This window comes from Mustela erminea, chromosome 4 (assembly GCF_009829155.1).
Source record: "Mustela erminea isolate mMusErm1 chromosome 4, mMusErm1.Pri, whole genome shotgun sequence".
Lineage (NCBI taxonomy): Eukaryota > Metazoa > Chordata > Mammalia > Carnivora > Mustelidae > Mustela > Mustela erminea.
In genome coordinates this window covers 117088399-117104920 of record NC_045617.1, presented here as the reverse complement: position 1 = coordinate 117104920, position 16522 = coordinate 117088399, and the positions used below count along the sequence as shown (strand labels likewise).

At 34.9% G+C, this 16522-nt stretch overlaps 1 protein-coding gene across 1 annotated transcript in view; it reads right to left on the bottom strand.

Annotated features, from left to right (window-relative positions):
- Window positions 1-16522, bottom strand: part of SRPK1 (SRSF protein kinase 1) — an 86980-nt gene that overhangs the window by 25143 nt on the left and 45315 nt on the right. The window contains 6 exon segments of the mRNA XM_032340508.1: window positions 1666-1831; window positions 2708-2814; window positions 7481-7568; window positions 9087-9174; window positions 9933-10041; window positions 11572-11690. Of these exon segments, the coding sequence (XP_032196399.1) occupies window positions 1666-1831; window positions 2708-2814; window positions 7481-7568; window positions 9087-9174; window positions 9933-10041; window positions 11572-11690 (677 nt within the window).

Genomic DNA, 16522 nt, shown 5'->3' with positions numbered 1-16522 from the left:
TAACATAGCATGTTATGGGTGTTAGTTTAGATTAGGTGGAAGGTAGACTCTTAAAAAATTTTTTTTTAAATTCTGGTCAAAGCCACACAAGGTAAAATTTCCCTGTACACTTAAGTGTACAGTTCAACAGTGTTAATTATATTCACATTGTTGTGTAGTATTTCTAGAACGTTTTCATTTTGGAAAAATAAACTTGATCAAGTTCCTTAAAAAAAAAAAAAAGTTCCTCAAATATAATAAAACTACTAAAATTAAATCTATACCCCAAATGGAAAAAAAAAAAAAAAGCACCACAATCATAGCCATCATTTATTTAGCACATACTACTGTGTGGCAACCTATTAACTGCTTTAACATGGAACTAATCCCAAGAACTTCATGAGGGAAAGGGAAGTCAAGACACTTGCTCAAAACAACCAGCCAATGATGAAGCCAGGATTCGAACCAGGTCTGTCCAATCCAGTGCTTAAACTCAAGTTTTTTTTTTTTTTAATTTATTAAAAAAAAAAAAAAGATTTTATTTATTTATTTGACAGAGAGAGAGATCACAAATAGGCAGAGAGGCAGGCAGAGAGACAGGGAGAAGCAGGCTCCCTGCTGAGCGGAGAGCCTGATGCGGGACTTGATCCCAGGACCCCGAGATCATGACCTGAGCCGAAGGCAGTGGCTTAATCTACTGAGCCACCCAGGCGCCCCTAAACTCAAGTTCTTTTTTTTTTTTTTTAAAAGAACTTATTTATTTATTTGACAGAGAGAGAGAGGAAACACAAGCAGGGGGAGTGGGAAAGGGAGAAGCAGGCGCCTCGGTGAGTAGGCAGCCTGATGCGGGGCTTGATCCCGGACCCTGGGATCATGACCTGAGCTGAAGGCAGACACTTAATGACTGAGCCACCCAGGTGCCCCTAAACTCAAGTTCTTGATAGCAAGCCCTCTATAGATCACACTGATCTCTAAGCAAGCAGGTATGTATGATCATGGTTAGAGATAAACACATCAAAAATAGCCACTGAATCACAAGGGAAAATATTTTAAAACAAGAATATGAATCATTAATAACTTTTATAGTATACAAAATATCTGTATCTAGAAGACACAATTTCTAGACTTCTTTTTTTTTTTTAGAAGATTTTATTTATTTGACAGAGAGAGATCACAAGCAGGCAGAGAAGCAGCAGAGAGAGAGGAGGAAGCAGGCTCCCTGCTGAGCAGAGAGCCTGATGGGGGGCTCAATCCCAGGGCTCTGAGATCATGACCTGAGCCGAAGGCAGTGGCTTAACCCACTGAGCCACCCAGGCGCCCCAATTTCTAGACTTCTTTCTATAGGAGAGCAATACTGAAGATTAAAATTTAAAGTCTTGAAGGCTGAGACTTTCTTATACATAAGTACTTACTGTATCTTATTGTTAAATGAGAAATGCTTTACTTAACTGCCTGGTAATAGAATAAAAATAGGAACTTCTCAACTTTTTTCTTTCTTTCTTTTTTTAAAAAGATTTATTTATTTGAGAGAGAGACCGTGAGACAGACAGAGTGAGCAGGGAGCCTGATGTGGGGGCTTGATCCCAGGACTGGCTCGAAGGCAGACGGTTAACCAACGGAGCCACCTGGGTGCCCCAGAACTTTTATTAACTTCTAATGAGACCAAAGTCCTTAAAGAAAACATACCTGCAGATCCAGAAGGTGGAGGAGCTCCAGATCTCTGCCATTCGGTTGCTTCTGCAGCCAGTCTTCGGATATACTGCTCGTTCACCGACAACAAGATGTTTTCTGGTTTAATGTCAGTGTGGATGATACGGCACTTGGTGTGTAAATAATCCAGACCCTGTAACACCTGAATGGGAACAGAGCAGTAGACTTGCAAACACAGAATTTAAGTCCTTTCTGGAGAAGGAAGAAATCACAATACAACATTTTAAAAAGTAAAAATATAAGAACAATATGATAGTTTTCAACAGAGAATAAAGCATTTTTAGTAAGGCACCAAGGAAAACTTCCCCAGAAAGATTACCTGTAAAGTATGAGCAAAGACAAGAGTTCATCTATTAATAAAAAGTTTTAAAAGGCTAATTGTTTTAAAAAAGCTAACAGTATTGAGATAGTTAATGAAGAACATTAAGGCTGAGAATAAAAGTCAATATGCTCTTAAAATGGTGAGATATAGGTGATGAAAGATTTAGATATCTCTTAATTAAAATTTCCTTGTTGATAAAGAACCTAGGTCTCTTGATTCCCAGTTTAGAGCTCTTTCCACCAAAACACATTATCCAAACAAATTATTTGCCCTCTGAAGTATTAATATTTTCCTGAGAGTAAACTTCTTTACTGTATATTGAAAGCTATTCAGAATATTAGAAAATACCCTTGAATAATGTTCTACAGATAGTAATAATTTGACACAGCAATTCTCTATTCACAAATAATAAATATTTGCAACCACAACTTCCAGAAAAGGGCTCCAAATTTCCAACACCAGTCAATGAACACATCTTCCTCTCTAATGATTATTATAGGAGATGAATCTGGGAAAAATGATTATTGCTAAATCACTTAAAGAGAGAATAAACATTAGGGGCTGAATAAAACACCTAATTTTAACAATTAAAAAAAATCCCTAGTTTTTAAAATAAAAATTCTATTGGATATAGGAAACTCCTGACACTTTAAGAATATAAAACAATCACCACATAGAAAAAACTAGGATACATACTTGCTGGATAATTTTTTTGACACAAGGCAGTGGAAGCCCTTGGTAATTGGACTTGATGATCCACTTGAGCAGATGATGCCCCAAAACTTCAAAAACCATGCAGATATCTAAGGGTTTGTTAAGGAAGGAAAAGGGGGGCACAAAAGAAGAAAGAGGCAAGATAAAATGTGTTCTGCCCCAATGAAACTGTTACTGTGTAATTCTTTCACAATGAAACTGTTACTGTGTAATTCTTTCAGTATAAAAAGAATATGACTTAAAAATATAACTAGCTGTCAATATTCTGAATTCCAAAGGTTAGTTACTGAAAACATCCAAGAAATGGGGGGGGGGGCTGGTTTATTGATAAAACTATGTACATTAAAACGCTCAGTAGTAAAAGTAAAAGAAACCTGCACATTCAATTAGTGAAAGCACTAGCTTTAAGTTGTTGATCAGTTTTCCCTGACGTAAAACTAATGCCCAGGGTAACAACTCCTACTCTCACGGTCTCAAAGCAAGAAAAAATAACTTCTGCTTTAACTGCAGGAAATAATGTACCAAAACTTAACCTAAAAAATGTGAAGGCCAACATTTTTTAAAAACAGTAGTTTTTATGTTGTGACTTGTCAGGGTAGTTTACAAAACTAATCTTGATTCTAGTGCCACCGTGTGTTCTCTTTATGTATAAACATTCCAATCACCACAAGTAGGAATAACTATGTGCAGGGCATGGCTGGGATTTTATAGTATGTTGCTACCTTGCACCTCCAGAAATTTCTACCTATGGGAAAATGTATAATATGTAATATGTAATATGTAATAATGAACTAGTGCTCAGAATTCTCCTTTAAATAAGATTTTTCACTAAAAGAAAACCTGGGCTCCTTGAAGAAATGGCCAAATTCTAGGTGAACCTGGAAACCTAGTTGTGTGATCAGTAATGGAACACATCAAGAGAACAACTTGGAAAGGATGACACTCGCCAAGTTGAAAGCATTTTTAAAAATGAAGTTATGAATTAACTTATAAATAAAAACGAGTGAGTCCAAACAAAGACTTTAAAAAGTAATGTGTTGTGGACAGGGAAATATCTTTTTAATTATTTTTAATTTTTTAAAAAGATTTCAATCTTCACTCTAAGTAATCTCTACACCCAACATGGGGCTCAGAATCAGGACCCTGAAACTGAGGCAGCCAGGTGCTCCTGGAAATATCTTTTTTAGAGAAAATGACAAGTAACAGACATACAAAGACAGAAATAGAAAATTACCATTTTATAATTACTGTAGCAATAACTGGCTCAAGTAAGAATCAATGAACACTAAAACTACTGAGTTAAAGAGTGGTTGGAATAAAGTCACAATGTCACAGTATCAACCCAGATTGCTTATTAATTATGAAAGGAAAAAGGTATTTCTAAACAGGGAAATCTGGAAGACTGTGACTTAACCTAGTGATCCAACTTATTACCCACTAATGCTAAAGTACATACTAATATCAGGTACTTTCTGATTTAATACACCAAGAAGAATAAAGCATCATCCATGCAGTATATTTGACCAAAATTAACTTGGAATTAATTTTCAGGAAACCATTAGACAAATCCAAATTAAGAGATAAAATATCTGCTCTGGGTTCTTTAAAAAAGAAAAAAAAGTCAATGCCATTAAAGGAAAGCAACGTTCTAAATTAAAGAAGATTAAAGGGACATGCTATTCAGGGAGACACAAACAAAATTTTCATAAGATAGCGTTACAAATTCACTAGAATAACTAAAATAAAAAGACCAACAGGACTAAATATAGGGGAGGATATGGAGCAATGAGAACTCTCTTACTTGCTAAGAGAAGTATAAAATGGTACTACCACTTTGGAAAACTGGCTGGCAATTTCACAGAGTTAAACATCCCTAGGAACTTCTGTCAAGATGGAGTTAACAGGGCATGCATTTACCCTCTTGTTTAAAATGACAACAACAAAAGCAGACAAAATACATAAAACGACAAATTTATTGACCCTGACATCAGACAAATAAAGGCAGTGATCCTTGAGGAAAGAGAAACAAATGAGCTGAGTCCTATGACTGCCCCATATTACTGCCTTGAGACTTTCCAGATCCCCTGAGTTTAAGAGATGGAGTCAACAGTCTTGGGAGACAAAGGCAGCTACAGAAAAAGAAAACTTGGTGATCTGCAGAGGGATCCCCTTAAGTATTTAGCAGAGTAATACTAATCAATATAAGTATACAAGGAAACTACTGAGTACTACTAATCAATATAAGTATACAAGGAAACTACTGGAGGCAGGGGGAAAATACCACCTGAAGAAATTAGAGAGAATAGTGACCAGCGTTCCCAAAAGGCTTCAACAATGTCTGTTCTCATCAAAAAGGCTAGATAAATTCATAGTCATAGTCGTGGGCAGATATAAACCCATACATATAGTCAATTCACTTATGACACACTGGGGAAAGAAGAAATCTCTTCAATAAATGGTGTTGGGAAAACTAGTCAGCCACATGCAAAGAATGAAACTTGACGACTATCTTACACCACATACAAAAATCAACTCAAAATGGAGACTTCATTGGATGTTTAAGACCTGAAACCATAAACTCCTAGACAAAAACATTATCAAATTAGATACTGGGATGACTAAAAAACTGGTCCTAATTTTTTTTAGACATAGTGATTATATTGAGGTTATATTTTAAAGTCCTTCTTTTTTGGAGATACATTCTAAAATAATTATGGGTGAAGTAATATATCTAATAGCCACAAAATTAGCAGGAGGTAGAGACAAAACAAGATTAAACAAGATCCTAAAATGCATAATGAATGTGTGGAGATTAACTATTCTACTTTGTATACACGAAATATAACAAAACAGGACTTATTAAAATGCAGATTGCTTAAAAAAAAAAAACAACAACCCAGAAAATGGAATTCTTAAGTTATTCTATTATGCTCCTAGTTTCAATGTTTGATTTCTTGAGAGAACCATTGTAATTTGACAGTGGGATTTTCAATCTCTATGCAGTGATACAAAAATGACTGAACATTTAGTAGCTTAAGAGGGGCGCCTTAATCAGTGGATTAAGCCTCTGCCTTCGGCTCAGGTCATGATCTCAGGGTCCTGGGATGGAGCCCCACACTGGGCTCCCTGCTCAGTGGGGAGCCTGCCTCTCCCTCTGTCTGCTGTTCCCCTGTTTGTGCTCCCTCTTAGTTTAGGGTCCCTTATATTTCAGTATGAGAAGGACAGTGCTCTGGAAATGCTCAGATACAAAGAAAAATACAGATATATGGCTTCATGCAGACATGCTTATCTTGTGAAAAGAGAATGGCATAACCCATTAATCCTTAATGCAGTGCTCTTTATCTTTTTCAATCTCTAGTAGCAGCAAATAATGTGGGAGCCAAGACAGTTGGGAGACAAGTAGGAAGAGCAGAGGAGAAATGGGCTCAGGACAAAGAGGGACTCAGTGGATAAAACTACAGAGAAACTACCTGGTAATATTTGGAAAATATCTTGAAACTTGAAATTCAAACCCACTAAGATTTCAATAGTTTAAAAAACAAACCAACAAAAAGAACACCCTTCTTCATTAGAGTCAAATCAAGATACTCACTCAAGCATTATTGAGGAGACTATTTAGAATATTTCTAGTTTTATTTGTAGCTTTCCCAAATAGCAGTGAGAGAGTTGGCATGATAATCATTACAAGATCAAACAACAGGGAACTAGAATCTAATGGCATCCTATGTATCTTTTGTATCTTGGTTAGCCTTATTATATACATACAGAGTAAGCCATCTACAGAGTGATCACAACAGTCACAAGACTCTGCTTTAAAATGGATGATTCTTGAAGCACTTTTCTTCAGACATCAGGGATATGTGATTTATACTTCTCCAAGGAAATAACAACCGAATTTAGAATGACAGAAAAAATCTTTTCACATTATCACCTGTTCTCGCTCATTCCTCCATTCAAACCTCATACCATAGTCCACATGATTCCAGAACCATATGTAGCCCACCTCCTTAAAAAGAGATAACTGGCAATTAATAGTGCATGTTAAGAGAGGCTAAATATGCAGAAAAAGTAGAATGAAAGAAGAAATGTCTTTCTTTTAACATTTTTAAATAGTTTATGAACAGGTAGTTTTAGACTCTCCAATCCAAGTGAGATTCTACTTCATCTTTTATTCTGAAAAGTCTGATGAGCCGTCATAAGCATGGCTGTTGCAATAACCTTTTAATCAGTTCACACATGTCACTGTGATATTAACTTATGAAAAAATCAGCTAAGATTCCTTCAAGAAATTCTAAAAATCCAGATAAAAACATTAAACAAGTCAGTTTTTTCATTTTGACAGAATGCAATCACACCTGTTTAGAGTCTAAGCATAATCTATATGCACACCCTCTTCAATGTTGAAGGCCAGTAGATAATACAACATGTTAATTTTTTCTTTTTCCAGTATTTATCATGAAAGATTATTCCCATTAAGAACCTTTACTAATACAAGCCTGATTTAAAAAAAAAAAGTTTTTCTTTTGACTTTGGTTTAATTTGCCTGGAAAGGGGAAAAAGCCTAAGCAATACCCTGACAAGTCACAACATATAAACACTATTCATATCTGTGTTCAGAAGTCTACAATAACCCAAAGTAGTTTGATTATACTTTGCCTTGAGAAAAGAGACGAATGCTATTTTATCAATCTGGTTTCCTTTCTCGGAGATAAGGTTATTTCGTGATTTATTTTCAAACATTTCTTTAAAGGATACGTGTTCCGTTAACTCCTGATATTTTAAAGTCATCTAATAGTTGAACAACCATTTCTCTATTTGGATCGTTAGGGTCTGAATTACGAACCTGTAGTGGGAAAGAGACAGTATTTAGCAAAAGGGAAAGCATGGAAATAAGCCAGTTAGTGGGGGAGGGAGGGAATACCTGTAGCACATGTAACAAAGGAACAATTACTCCCAAGAAAGAGATCACACAAATTATGAGAAAAACATACTAAAAATTTAATTGCTCAAACAGGCAAAGAAATAAACAGTGCACAAAAGGAAATACAACTGACAAAGACTATTGCTCTAATTCAACCATTTTTCTACCAAAAGTGTGACTCTCAAATTAATGCTGGTTACCAGGCCATGAGGAAATAAGGAGCTTTCATAGGATGCAAAACAACCACTGAACCAACATTCCTCACACTGTTTACTCAGTCGAACTTTCCCCCCCATAAAAAACCTTCTCAATCAAGGAAGCAAGCAGTATCGATGTAACTTTTGGGCACAGGCTCCTAGCCTGTCAGACTGGCACTCTGAAAATTACATTCTTAGAGCTCTCCTCATTTTACAAATGAAAACTCAAGGGCTCAGAAGAAATGACGTGGTGAGCTAGAGGATATACTGGACTAGGGCTGGTCTTAACGTCCAGGTTTTCTAACTATGAGTTTAAGCTCCTTCTACCATAACTTCCTAATTTTTAACAAAACTAAAAATAAGTTTTCTAAAATTTACCTAAGTTTTCAGATATATAAAAGGAATTAATAAAGTATTTATTTTATATATTTTTATAATATTTTAAAGTATAAAATAGATATATACTTATTCGCATAACTTTATTTTTTATTAGTTTCAGAAGTAGAGTTTAGTGATTCATTCATTAGCTGCTTATAATACTCAGTGCTCATTATATCAGGTGCCTTCCTTAACGCCCATCTCTCACAGATATCCCATCCCCCCACCCACCTCCCCTCCAGCAACCCTCAGTGTGTTTCTTATAGTTAAGAGTCTCTTATGGTTTGTCTTCCTGTTTTTATCTTATTTTATTTGTTTTTCCCCTTCCTTATGCCCATCTGTATTGTTTCTTAAATTCCACATAAGTGAAATCATTTATTTTTCTCTGACTGACTTATTTCGCTTAGCCTAATATCCTCTAGCTCCATCCATGTCATTGCAAATGGCAAGATTTCATTCTTTTTGATGCCCAAGTAATATTCCAGCTCTCTCTCTCTCTCACACACACACACACACACACACACACCCCCAACATCACATTTTCTTTATCCAGTCATCTGTTAATGGGCATCTGGATATTTTTGGCTATTGTCAGAAAACTTTAAACTACAGTAGGAAAGTAAAACATTTTTTGTGCTTTCTGGTACATAAAACATGCTCCATAAATATTTTCATTTATTTGAAAGTTTTTTTTTAATGCTTTTGATGGGAATCCACCACTTCCCCTACCACAAGCACAGAATTTATAAATATTGTCATCTACCTCTACTTCTTTAAGGATATTGTAACTTTACAATAAAAGTTAGTCATGCTAAAAAGTCTACATTTGGTGTGTCTTGCGTCACACATGGGATTTAATACTCACTGATTTCAGCAACCGGATTTCATCTAGTGCTGTTTCAGTATAATGTTCAGCACTTTTAACTACTTTCATTGCCACAAACTTCTTCCCCCTACAAAACAAACACAGGCAGTTAAGACCTAATGCCCTAGCCTCACTTTAGGAAGGTAAAATTTACCTGTAACTGGGAGGTAGTGACAAAAGTACAAATACGGATTTCATGTCTTCCTGTACTTAAACACAGGCTATTTCTATGTAATCACTTGTAACTGTTAATGGTACTAACTGGCCAGATTTCATTTATAGAAGGAAGAAAAGCTGTTCTTAGGTAATCTCAGTCAGCACACATTTCTCCAAGTTAAAGTCTACCTTCTGAATGCTTCTCTGAATCCAAGTAAAATTATGAAATGGTAGTAAATATGGGGGACAACCACATCAAATCAGAAGCGTCCTGTATATCTGCATGTCAAAAGCTAAAAGGTTAAAAGCTTTAACACTTTCCTAGAAAAAGCCAGAAGAAATACTTCACATAGGTTGGTATAGGACATCATTTAAAAACTTACTCCAGTAAACAAACAAACAAAAACACCCTAAAGAATTTACATACCACACTTTCACTGAGTATTTGTAATGTTTTGAATTTCCAAGTTCCAAGTGCCTTATGGATACTAATCGAATCAATCTTTTGTCTCCAAGGCTCTTCTTCCCCAGATGAAAGATAAATTTGCCCAAGAACATAAAGATTACCAACAACAAAATTCTGATCAAGAAATTCGTCTAGAGATAGACTAAAGGCTGGATCATCTCTGGAAATTCAGATGAAAGCTCTCAGGCATCACCTAATTCTTTTGCAGGATCATTACAACTTACTGAATATCCCATGATAACCACACTGTTGAAAAGTGTCCCCAGCCCAACTTTCTGATCACATGGTATCTCCCATTGAATAGATCTCCGATTTTCACAAGATGATACCCTCCTGGAAGAAACAATAAGAAAGAAACATTGTCACTTATGTAGTAAAAAAAGATATCTTACATTCCATTTTCCAACATCTATACACCGCTTATCAAATTAAAAATGGTTTCTTCTACATCATCAATTGAACAGAAAAAAATCAGCCACACAGTATTACTGAACTCATGTTATGAAAAAAATTCTTAGGAGCACCTGTGTGCCTCAGTTGGTTAAGCATCCAACTCTTGATTTTGGCTCAGTCATGATCTCGGGGTTCTGAGATGTGAGATAGAGCCCTGTGTTGGGCTCTGCACTCAGCAGCAGTTTGCTGGAGAGTCTCTCTCGCCCTCCCTCTGCTCCTGCCCCACCTCCTGCGCACACATACGCTTGAGCTCTGTCTCTAAATAAATAAATCTTCGTTTAAAAAAATAAGCAAATCTTTAAAAAAAAATCTTAGAAAATAAGGTTAATGATTTAGAGTAAGCAAGTTGTTGAACCACCATGTTACTTAAAACAATAAGTCATTGCAAAAACAATGAATACTGTTACGCTGAAAAGAAATTAAAAACAACAACAACAACAAAACAGTAAGTCATTTTTTTAAGGGATTTATTTATTTGTGTGTGTGAGAGAAAGAGACAGAGTGAGTACACAAGCAGGGGGAGCAGTAGGCAGAGGGAGAAGCAGACTTTTCGCTAAGCAAGGAGCTCAACCCAGAACTTGATCCCAGGGTTGGGATCATGACCTGAGCTGAAGGCAGCCACTTAACCAACTGAGCCACCTAGGCATCCCAAAATAAGTCATTCTCAAACAAAAATAAGATTATGTATCACAATATTCTTGCCTCTTAAAAATCTAGTAGATTTACCTAAACATGTACATGTTTATATAAAAACTATTTATAGTTGCAGTCTCAGGATGTATTTTTATACATCCTGGGAGATCAATGAATTCCATTTACTTAACTTAAAAAAAAAAGTTTGTTTTCCTAAAACAATATAACACAACAAAACAAGGAAAGCCTGAAAAGGCTGCCAACAGTGGCAGGAGTCAAGGTATTTTTACATCTTTGCTTGCTGAGAATAACACAAACCAGGTTCTTCCAGATAGTTAGATACATTCTGATATCACTTGCTATTAAGTATCTGTAATTCCAGTTTAACTTATATTAGCAATCATCACTATGAGAAAAAAGTAATGAAAAGGTTTTCTGAAAAGTCTATATGCCAAATCTCAAAATTGGTTACTTCTGGGTGATACAGTGTTACAAATGGCTTATATTTTTTGTTTAATGTATTTCTGAAATTTTCTAAGGTAAATACATGCTATCGTTTTTAAGGAAAAAAAAAGGGTAAAAACAGATTTAATATAAAACCAAGCTTTAATACATTAAATTGAACTGAGAGGAAATACTATTTCTTATACTTCAAGTAAAGGATGCAAGGAGCAGAAAACATCACAACAGCTTACACTCACAGACCAAATAATTAAGTGAGATACTGCATGTACATGAATCCTATCTTACTTGGTGTCTCCTTATAAAAAGCCTTACCTTTACAATAATCATTGGGATCTTCCTGCTCATCATCATCAGACCCCAGAATCTCCTCTTCCTGCTCTGGTAGGTCACTTTCAGAGTGGGGAGCAGAGCCTCGGTGCTGAGTTTCAGATCTAAGAAATAATACAAACATGTTCATTCCACATGGACAAAATAAAATAGGACATTAAGAAAGTGTTATTATCAAAATGTCTCCCTACTTGACAGATGACATAAACAGAATATTATCTACTGGTGGCCTAAGAAAATATTAGCTATCATTTTATCTTATGTTAGGAAAATAATACCTTTTTAAAAAAAGATTTGAGAGAGAGAGACGGAGAGAGGAAATACACATGAATGAGAGGGGTAGAGGGAGGAGAGAGAATCTCAAGCAGATTCCATATTCAGCCTGACACAAGGGCTGGATCTCATGACCCCGAGATCGTGACCTAAGCCGAAACCAAGAGTTAGATGTTTAACAGAAAAAACTACTTAAACTCAATATCCAAACAAATTACTGATAAAACTATTATATTTTCTTTCAGTATCTTCCTGTATTTTTATGAAAACATGTATCTGTAATCACATACTATATGAACAAATTAGTATCCTGCTTTTCCATTATATTTTAAAGTTTTCTCCTCATTCCTATGCCATCTATTAAATCTTACATATTTTCCTTAGCCATATCACCACTTACTTCGGCATATTCTGCTCAGTTGGACATTTAACTTGTTTCTAATTTTTTACCACTAAATATAAAGCTGATGAGTATTTTTGGATAATCTTTACTCTATATTCAGAATTATTTCCCTGAAGTTAAACCACCAGGGAAGGATAGAAACATTCTCCCTATTTATAAAAACAACATGTTAGGGCACCTGGGTGGCTCAGTGAGTTAAAGCCTCTGCTTTCAGCTCAGGTCATGATCCCAGGGTCCTGGGATCAAGCCCCGCATTGGGCTCTCTGCTCAGCAGGGAGCCTGCTTCCCCTTCTTTCTCTGCCTGCCTTTCTGCCTACTTGTGATTGCTGTCAAATTAAAAAAAAAAAGTAAAAAAAAAAGTTAAAATATTAAAGTTTGGGAAACAATTATTTTATTTTAAAACACTTCTATTCTGAACAAATTATTTTATTTTAAAACACTTCTATTTTAAACTGTTTTTTTCCAGCCTGTAGCCATGAACAGCCTTTAGAATTATTATGTAAGTATGACTTTTCTAAAGAGGTTGTAACTGAGTTGTATTTCCTGCCATGTATGTGCTTTTGGTACTTAATATTAACATGTTTGGAAAACTTGGCTTATCTGATAGGGAAAGATGGTTTCTCAACTTAAAATGAATAAAAAAAATTTACTAATTCCTTTCTCTACATGCCATCAATTAGTTGCATCAAAATTTTTGTGCACTGAAAAGTTCAGAGGCAGAAAGGCTTGGATTTGTATTCAGGTTGACACCTCTTAGTTGTTTGCTTTATAAAGTTTCATGCAAAATAAGCAGGTACACAACATTCCTTTCAGTAGTTGCAGGAAAAGGAATTTTAATCCCTATTTTTCAATATTTTATTTATCTTTTCATCATTCTGTTTCATTAGATTGTTTTTAAAAGACACAGTTTTACAGAAAAAAATTTTTAATAGCAAAACCAGTTATATGCGCTACTGAGACATAGGGAATACCTTGGCAAGCATAACTAATGATTCAAATTTAGATTTTTGGTGACCTTTCCAACCTGCCTCAATTCTGGGTACTTTTTTGTCTTCCAGGAATACAAAAGTAGCTATAAACTACACTATTCAAAGCATTCATTTTTAGTGAAAACATGTGTTTGGGAAACTTATTTAGTAAAGAACTGGCCCACTTTCCTATGTGGAAATATGAGTCTGAATGAATATTCCTGAATTTAAGATTAAAATGAATTTCTAAAACAGAGTCTCTAATTTCAGACTTGTACCTTATACAAATAAAATTACAAAAATAAAATTACAATTTGAAACTTTTGAAAAGCAGTGAAATATAATAGTGAAAACCAGACATAAAATTGCTGAAATATCAGGATTCTACAAACATCATGGGATTCATTAAAAAATTATTTTTAAAAGATCTGGACATTCTTGAAAACAAATATATTTGTGAAGAGTTTTTTATCTTTAAGTAGAATTCCTAAAGGATTCAAGATTGAATAATGAATTACAAGTCACAATTTGAAATACAAGTCTCTACTCTGACATGTGTTGGGACAGAAGAAACTATCTTGTTATTCTAAAACAATAGAGAAAGATTACTTAAGCGGGGAGGGATCCTACTTTTTAACTCTGAAATGTCATTTAAAAAAATATACTAAATTTACATTTAAGTATTAATTTCAAATATATAACGTCTTAATATCCAGTCATCTCTCTGTGGTGGATGTCCTGTCCCTTCAAGTCCACAGTGATTTACTCCTTCATTTTCATAGTGCACATTTCTTAGTAACTTCTGGAGAATGAGCACATGGGAGGTAAATTTAAGATCTCTCTTATTATTTTATCCTCACCCATGATTGCTGGTCTGGGTATAAAGTAAATCCTCTGTCACCTTCTAGTTTTCAGTGTTGCTGTTGACAAGTCCAACCAATGCCTTGTGATTTCTTTTTTTTTTTAATAATTTTTTTTTGAGATTTCTTCTCTTTTTATTTCTTTTTTAAAAGATTTTATTTATTTATTTGACAGAGAGAAAGATCACAAGTAGGCAGAGAGAGGGGGAAGCAGGCTCCCTGCTGAGCAGAGAGCCCGATCGGGGCTCGATCCCAGAACCCTGAGGATCATGACCTGAGCCGAAGGCAGAGGCTTAACCCACTAGGCCACCCAGGCGCCCCTGCCTTCTGATTTCTTGAGTCTTCCAAACAGGGCTTGTTTTTCTCCCTCAGTGTTTTTTAAAGATTTTCTCTTTAATTCCCATGTTCTGAAATTTCCTGAATGGCTTTTCCAAAATCCAGCTTGCTAAGTACTTTCTGTGTAATTACTTGCAAGACAAGGATTCATTCAGTTCTGAGAAAATTTCCTGTATTTCAATGTAAATTTAATCTTCTTCATTTTGTCTGTTCTCTTTGGAACATGTTTTTTCAGACACTGGACCTTCTGACTCACTACATTAATTTTCTTACATTTTCTATCTCCTTAGATTCTGTTGCTGTTCTACTTTTTAGATTTATCTAACTTGTGTTGTCTATTACATTTCTACCATATTTTAAATTTCTTACACTTTTTAAAAAAATAAATTCTATGCTCAACACAGGCTTTAACTCAACCCTGAGAGTAAGAATCATATGCTCTACCAACTGAGCCAGCCAGGTGCCCCATTTTGGCTCTTGAATGTTCCTTTTTTACAGACTGCTGCTTAGTTTCAATGAGGCACTATCTTTTACCTTAAGGATACTAATTAAAGTTTCCTTCTGATCCTGTATCATCATCTTGGCTTTCTCAAACTACCAATGTTTTACTAATGCCATACTTATGTAACATCGGACAACTGAAACAAAAAAAGAAAGAAAAGAGAAATTCTGAGGAAACAGAGACAGTTACTAGTAGACAATGAGGATAATATGGTGATATGATTAAATAATTCAAAATCACTTTAATTTCCATTGACAATGGGTGTTAAGAGTAAAGAATTGACAGAAAAGCTACAGAAAGAAATTTCAGCTTATTAATACTAGGAACTAAAACCCATTCTTCTTAGAACAAAAAAGGGGAGTTCTAAAATAGTTTCAGTCTGTGCTTTGAAATTCTTAATACCTACACTTCCGGTCTCAAAATTCGGCTATTCATGTTCACAAGGAAAAAATTATGCCAGCACTTTAAAGCTCTCAAAGCATATAAGATTAAACCCAGTACATCTACAAAATCTCACAGAAATTGAAATGGACAATGGATCAAATTTTAATAGCAGCATGATTTCAGAAGAGATAACTTGATCCAAACAGAAGTACTGTTAGAAATAGGAATGTACTTGACAAGGGTACAGAATGAAGCCAAGGCAAAAATCTGTGAGTGAGGAAGGCAGAAAGTAGTGGAAAAGTTTGGCAGTTTTGTTCCTCTTATATTTCCAAGCAAGGCTTGACACAGAAGGAGTAAAAACAGATAAAAACTGTATTTGTCAGGGTATTCCCCCTTATTTCTGAGGATCTTTCCAATTTAGATTCCATTTCTGGTATAATCCTCATTTCTAAGCATCCGTTACCTCAGTCTCTAATCAGCCAAATAAATAATAAAACCCAAGTGCCAAAACTACTGTCTTTTGTGAGCAAATACTATATAATTCATATTTATATTATATTTATATTTATAATTGCCATAAAGAATATGCTACTTATGAGTTTTTACTTATACTTTACTTATACACTTTCTCTCTCTCTCTCTTTTTTTTTTTTACAAAGCCTATTACTAACCAACTAACTTGGTTTATAACCTACTAGAAGGTTGGTTTGAAAAACAGTGACCTAGAAATTATTTTTAACTTCTTTAGAGAGATATCATTCACATCCCATAAGATCACTAATCTAAAGCATATAATTCAGTGGTTTTAGTATATTCACAGACTTGTATTACCACAATCTTAATTTAGAACATTTTTATCACTCCCACAAAAAAACCAATCCAATTAGCAGTAACTCACCATTATACTCTTCCCTTAGACTCTGGAAACCACTAATCTATATTCTGTGTCTATGAATATGACTTTTTGGACATTTCATGTGGAACCACTCAATATATGGTCTTTTATGACTGACTTCTTTCACATAGCATAATGTTTTCCTAGGTTTACCCATGTTGTGGGATGTATCAGTACTTCATTACTTTTTATGAATAATATTCCATTATATGGATAGATCACATTTCATTTATCCATTCATCAACTGATGGGCATTTGAGTTGGTCCCATTTTTTGACTATTATTGACTATTATGAGTCACACTGCTATGAACAC